General features: G+C 37.4%; 3 protein-coding genes across 4 annotated transcripts in view; 2 read left to right on the forward strand and 1 right to left on the reverse strand.

Annotated features, from left to right (window-relative positions):
- Positions 1-433: 433 nt before the first annotated feature.
- Positions 434-1,694, forward strand: mRpL19 (mitochondrial ribosomal protein L19). Its single transcript, XM_017617896.1, has 3 exons — positions 434-621; positions 684-989; positions 1,050-1,694. The coding sequence occupies exons 1-3, from the start codon at positions 558-560 to the stop codon at positions 1,592-1,594; spliced, it is 915 nt and encodes a 304-aa protein (XP_017473385.1). The 5' UTR covers positions 434-557; the 3' UTR covers positions 1,595-1,694.
- A 6-nt stretch (positions 1,695-1,700) lies between these two features.
- On the reverse strand, positions 1,701-2,991 carry Unc50 (Unc50 RNA binding protein). The gene is made up of 4 exons (XM_017617897.1): positions 2,641-2,991; positions 2,517-2,582; positions 2,079-2,438; positions 1,701-2,012 (listed from the first exon to the last, which is right to left on the reverse strand). Exons 1-4 carry the CDS (start codon positions 2,897-2,899, stop codon positions 1,876-1,878), a joined length of 822 nt encoding a protein of 273 aa, XP_017473386.1. The 5' UTR covers positions 2,900-2,991; the 3' UTR covers positions 1,701-1,875.
- A 123-nt stretch (positions 2,992-3,114) lies between these two features.
- Med (Smad/Smad4 homolog Medea) overlaps positions 3,115-6,738 on the forward strand; it is a 6,466-nt gene continuing 2,842 nt past the window's right edge. The window contains exons 1-4 of one of the 2 annotated variants that reach the window (XM_017617891.1): positions 3,116-4,273; positions 4,331-4,602; positions 4,719-5,061; positions 5,208-5,444. In XM_017617891.1, coding sequence (XP_017473380.1) covers positions 4,198-4,273; positions 4,331-4,602; positions 4,719-5,061; positions 5,208-5,444 — 928 coding nt within the window. In that variant the 5' untranslated portion in view covers positions 3,116-4,197. Of the gene's footprint in view, positions 4,274-4,330; positions 4,603-4,718; positions 5,062-5,207; positions 5,445-6,738 lie in introns of both variants that reach the window. The other variant, XM_017617892.1, reaches the window with a different exon arrangement.

Raw genomic sequence — 6,738 nt, forward strand, 5'->3', positions numbered from 1 at the left:
AAAAAAAAAATCAACTATATTTTTAGGCAAAGAATTGTTAAAGAAGTAACACTGTTTCACCTAAGGCAGTCAATCACGATCGAGAGAATACAAAGGTCGCCCCGATCTCGGACCGCTATTCTTCTCTTAACGAATTTGACAGAATCGTTTTTTGAATGACGTCACACTTGTGCAACTTGTTTACGTTTTCCTTGCAACATTTTTTCCTCTTCTCCCATTCTTGCTCACGTTTTCGCATTTCTCTCTCACAATTGCACCAGCGTGACGTCGCACAAAAGTTATTCTCAAAAATCCTCTCTGATCGGCGCAATCTTGGTCTCATTCTGATCATTCTTGGCAGTCAATATGGCGGAATTAGAGTGAGAAGTTGCAAACCGATCATGTTGCAAACCGATAACACCTTGCATCATGTTACAACACTGGTTTAGAAAAGGGATCAGAAAACAGCTGACTCGGTTTGACATTTTCTTGTTGGTCTTTTGGTTAATTGGGATTGTATTTTTATAATTTATTTAATAGATCGAAGAAAATTATATATCTCTTTAAAACTAACTAAAATGAATGTATCGAACCGGTTATTAATACCTAGTTGGATAAAAAGGTGCAGCTTCAAGAGGATCAGTAAGTTAAAGTACTTATTCTTGCAACAAATATACAAAATCGATCCATCATCTGTTATGCAGTCACATTTTCCACAAAGCCGCAACCAAAGGATTTTCCAGGAACCCATCAAAAATACGGCCAGCAAAATGCATCCGGCAGTGCAGAGGGACGCAAATCCGTGATTCCACCAAATTATAGGTTTATATACCCTGAGTTTCTACCCGACCCAAAAGTGGAATGGCGTAACCCGGTACGTGAGAAACTAGAACGAATGGACATGCTAGACCGTCGCTCGAAAATCGACATCCCCGAGTTTTATGTTGGCTCCATATTAGCGGTGACAAGCTCCGATCCACACGCAGCTGGAAAAGTCAGTCGCTTTGTTGGTGAGTGGGTGAAAGTTATCGTCCATAAACTAATAAACTTATTGTATATCTATTTTTAAGGCATTTGCATACATCGCGATCGCTGCGGCCTCCGTACCCGTTTTATATTGCGTAATGTTATTGATCATCAAGGCGTTGAGGTGCGCTACGAACTATACGACCCGACTATACATAAAATTGAGGTACTGCGTCTAGAAAAGCGTCTGGACGATCATTTGTTATATTTACGAGACGCATTACCTGAATATAGCACTGTTGATTTGAATATGGAAGCAGAATATTTGGATGAGAATACAGAGGTGCCTGTAAATGATATTAAAGTAGTCTTGCGCCCTCGTCCATGGTTAGAACGATGGGAACGACAAAATCTACAAGGCGTTGCTAACGTTGATCAGTATATAACTGACAAACAACGTCGCCAGGCACTGGCACATGAAAAACCTTGGGAAAAATACGATATAATGAAACAATATCGTGCGACAATTCCGGAAGAAGAACAAAAAGAAATATTTGCAGAGGTGCACTCGCAGCTACATCATTTGGAATTGCAACGTAAGCGTAATAAGCGCAAACGTTCATTCGTTAAGCCGACAAAATTAGCGTAGGATTAGCAACTTAATAATTTTTTGAACTTTGTTAAGCCATTGAATGTACTACACAAGTTGTAATTTGTGAAGTGGCAGATATCAATAAAAGTCATCAAACGGAAAGATAGTTTTTTTAAATATTTTCTTATTACTTTGTTGCTTTAGTTATTATTGTATTTAAAAATTACGCTTTGTTACATAAATACATATGTAATCAGTGTGTTCTTATATATATTATAAACATTCTTTTGTTTAATATTTCATGAACATATGTTCTTATAACTTATTATTGCAATCATTTAGTATACACGAAACTTGTAGAAATTAATAAACGAAATGGTCACATTCCAACCAATGATCACAGTAACCAGATAGAATAAAAATATGACAGGTAATGGGATGAGAATCAGACGCGTGTTCTTCAAATGGGGGATACCTGGTGCGAATAAAGAATTGTGTCGTTTAAAGGAGTTGTATACATACATTTACTTTATTTACTTACAGTTATAGCCCAAAAATGTTATATAGACATAATAACCCAATGCCAAAAGCCAAAATGTGTTTCCCAGTAATCGTGCGAAAAACCACGGCTGGCTTATAACCCATTCATAGAAAAACAATTGCACAAAATGCAACAGTATTAATGGAGGAAAGAAAGCATTTAGATGTACATCAAAAGCATAGCCCCATTCGATATCTGGTTCAAGACTACTGCTGCGCAAGTAACGATTCGTCACTAACCAGAAGAATGAAGCAACTATAATGCCCGCAAATATACAATCCACCAAAACTACATATAAAATGAAGGATACACTCTGCAAGAAGTTTAGTCCCATTGTCCATGCGAGCACGACCGAGGTCACTAGAATATTTTTTTATATAAATTGGTTGCATACATATACATATACTCTCTAGCAGAGTCCACAAACTTTGCACTTACCGCATAGGCATACCACCAATAAAACTAGGAAGGCAGGATCATCTCTGGCAAATTGTGATTTGGTCTCTGTGTGTTATTGGCAATATGGTTACCAGATTAGGTCAAAGTAAAAGCTGTTACTTACGCTTCCTGTAATTAAAGTTTCTGTATACTTTTTGTGGGGATATAAACAAGTAAATCATTTGCCATACGGCAAACTCGAAGTCCATCTGATTGAATTTTAATAGTCGCCGTAAATATTTGTAGCTTTTGCTTGTTGCAGATAGACAGTTTCTTGTGTGATTCGCTGGCGGTGGTAAGGGCGATTGTCCGCGGGACGTTGTATATGACGGGGCATAGCTGGAACCGGTCACTGATGGCGTAGGTGAAGTTGAATGCTTCATTTTGTCGAACCTAACTTTGGTTAAACTTATTTTTGTTTAACAAAAAGTTGTTTTCGCTAAGGCTGCACAAAAACTGACACATCACGTCAAATGTCATTGTATAGGGATATTTTATAGGGACATTTTTCTAAAATGACCATAAAATTGTTCAACACTGCTTTCCATACGCTTCCCAATAATAGACAGTCACGAAAAGTCCACTGGCGCCATATTTATTTTCTTCATAGAAAATCGCACGGGAAATTTTTGGGGCAGCCGATAATAGAATGTGAAAAATAGTATCAATTCAATAAATTATTCTGAAATTGTTAGAAATTTTATTTTAAACCCTCGCGGTATATTACGCGTTGGAATTCTGTGCGAATATGTCCGTAAAATGTGAGAAAAGACGTGAACGTTTTATGAAAATGGTGTCTAATTAGTGTTGATTTGTGCGGGTACGGTACGGGTGTGCAGCGGAGTTGTGTGGAGTGCGGCGATCTGCAACACTTTCGGCAATGGACAAAGAAAATTGTTTGGAATTGTGAAAATGTAAAGAAACCATAATATATATTGAAAACATAGGCCTGCAAAATTAATTAAAGCCGCCAGGCGGGCGTTGTTTGCGTATGGCCACAAGCTGCGTTACGATCAATTGTGCTTAAAAATAGAATTGAAGCACATCTGTGGGTATGGGTATGTGTGTGTGTGGATATAAAAAAGGAAAATAAAAAAGAAGACTGAAAGAAAGTGGAAGAATTTTTCACAACGGCTTGCGAGGGAGGACCTGGAAATCATATACGGACCACAAATTATCCAAGAAAACATTAAAAAAAGAAAGTACCAAAATTAGTACAAAAATTTGTCGGAACTCTTAATGGACTGTCTCTAACAGAGGACTCCACCCTATAGTACACCCTTGGCTCCTGCCACTTCATATCATTTTCATCACTTCGCTACTGTACACATACGCAGGCGGCTTCAAGTCGTTCTGTATCGCGTTGCGTTAAGTACGCGTTTTGCCTCGATAAAACGACACTTTCATTATAAATCAACGTAGAAGAAAAGTGAAGTTAAGAATATCGGCAATTGGTTTGCAGTTGCTTTCGGTTGCCTCATTTCTTCGTACACGAATTTTTTCTAGTTTTATTTTATCTTTATATATTTCCGACTGGACTGGTTGGCGGCTAAGTGTCCGCCTAAATATAGCCGTCAATTTGTGGTCGTCATCTGGATTTGCCTTCTGTGACGGCGACAGCCCGAACGCCGGCAAAGTGGATGCCCGGGGCAACCTGGGTGTGCCCCAGGACTACGCAGGCATGGTGGGCTTAGCGGGTGGAGGTGGTCCCGGTGGTGCTGCAGGTCATCTGTATGGACCAGTGCCGCCACAAGACAGTAAGCTAAATTTATTCTTGCATAATTATATTTTTTAATATAAGTAATTTATTTTAGCATTAATAGTGCGCGACATGGTGCAAATGCCACCGCCTCCATCAAATGCACCGACATCAGCAGATGCGTGCTTGAGCATTGTTCATTCACTCATGTGCCATCGACAAGGTGGCGAGAGTGAAGGCTTTGCAAAACGTGCTATTGAATCGCTGGTGAAGAAATTAAAAGAAAAGCGTGATGAATTGGATTCGCTGATAACGGCCATCACCACGAACGGTGCACATCCTAGCAAATGTGTCACTATTCAACGAACATTAGACGGCCGTTTGCAGGTGAGTTTGCTTTGTGTTATTTAAAAAAAAAAAAACTCATTATGAACTTAAAAGAAGCCAATAATTACCGTCGCTAAACTAAAATAAACTTTATTATCTTTCCAACTTCCAAACAGGTTGCTGGTCGTAAGGGCTTTCCACATGTCATATACGCACGCATTTGGCGTTGGCCAGATCTGCACAAAAACGAACTAAAGCACGTTAAATATTGTGCATTCGCTTTCGATCTCAAATGCGATTCAGTTTGCGTCAATCCGTATCATTATGAGCGGGTCGTTTCACCAGGCATCGATTTGTCCGGTTTGAGCCTGCAGTCCGGGCCAAGTCGTTTGGTGAAAGATGAATATTCGGCTGGTCCGTTAGTCGGTGGCATGGATATTGATGGTAATGACATCGGTACTATACAACACCATCCATCACAATTGGTTGGTCCTGGCTATGGATATCCCCAAGGTCCAGGTATGATATTTGACATTTTTAGTCGTATACTCCTTTTGTTTTGAACTCCATTTCGTTTATTATTTATGTTTTCATAATTGTATACATACATAGGTATTTTTAGTTACTTATTTTTGTTTGTATATTTTTTAATTATTACTTTTTAGTTGCCGATTCAAATCATGCAATGAATGCTATGTTCGTTGCGGGTCGCACAATACCAAAAATTGAACCAGGCGATGGTAGCGGTATGCCCCGAGGTGCCTGGATGGCGCCACCACCACCACGGTTGGGTCAACCCCAGCAACTGTCGCAAACACAACCACAACCATCGCAACAGCAAACCCAGCAAGCACAACAATCGCAGCAACAGCGTGTGACTCAAGTTTCCCAACATCCGCTTTGTAAGCGCTTCCTTTATTATATTTTAAGTTTTTCGATTTAATTGCTTTCGTAAATTTAATTTGCATTCTTGATGATTAAGTATCTGGTCAACACAACATAACGCAGAAAGATTAAAAAGCTTTTACTTTTGTACTATTTTTCAAAGCAATAAGAAAATAATTTCGTACTCTTTATATATACATACTTATATGTATACAGTTGTCCACAAAATAATAGGGAGTTCGGTACTGTGGCCGGATTTCACTATTTGCCTTTTGTTTATTTAATGTTTATTTTTTTTTAAGTCTACCTGTTTATACAACAAACCATATTACCATTTCAAACTTTGTAAAAAAATATAAAAATTCTGCAGGATTTCATTAAAATATAAAAATTTTTAATCAGAATCTTCAGAAGCTGTTAAAAATCCCCTTGAGTTGTGAGAATTTTTTTGGTTTAAACGTGTTTCTAATTTTTTTCTATGCCAAGAAAGAAATGCCAAAAAATAAACGGAATTTATTAGCGGCTTGAAACTTGCACTCCATTATACTACAATTTAGTTGGCACCAAACTGCATACCAAAATTTTGTCTAAAGATTCTGATTAAAATGTTTGAAATTTTGCTGAATTTGCATAATTTTAATAATTTATGTAATGTACAAACGTTAATTTATATGATGTTTGTTGTATAACCAGCAAGGTGGTCTATGGGTCATTCCATTGAAAAGAGGAAAACTTAAATATACCCTCATTATCTCTATTTCAGTAGTAACTAACCTCTTTTAAATTACAACATTTTATTAAGCTGTGAGTAAATATTAAAAAAATCAAAAGTTGAAATTTTTGTCTATGGAATCTTTATAATGCATAACTACTTTACACCAGTCACAAGGAGATGTCCCACCAGTCACAACTTTAAATATTTTTTAATATTTCTATGAAGTTCATATAAACCTCATTTTTAATGAAAACAAAAGCGTATAATTCACATTTTACAACACAAATACATCGTTCGAGAAAATTAAGTGTTTTGGCTAAAATTCATCTTTGAGTGCACAAGGGTAAAATAGAGTTCCTTTCAGTGTCCCACCAGTCGCATTCATTCAAATGATTGTTACATAAAACTAAGAAATCGTTTGATATTTTTGTTAAAGCAATGTTATACATTAGTTATCGTTCTATGTTAAAAAATATCTTTCGCTGTAAGTTCAGACGTCACGCTTAAATTTCACAATTGATCACATTCTGGAGTAAAATGCCCAACTAGTCACAATGGAATGGCCACGTTCAAAAATACCAGATACAGATTCGAAT

Source organism: Rhagoletis zephyria, unplaced genomic scaffold (assembly GCF_001687245.7).
Source record: "Rhagoletis zephyria isolate East Lansing unplaced genomic scaffold, Rhagoletis_zephyria_1.1 Rzeph_scaffold_01516, whole genome shotgun sequence".
Classification (NCBI taxonomy): Eukaryota; Metazoa; Arthropoda; class Insecta; order Diptera; family Tephritidae; genus Rhagoletis; species Rhagoletis zephyria.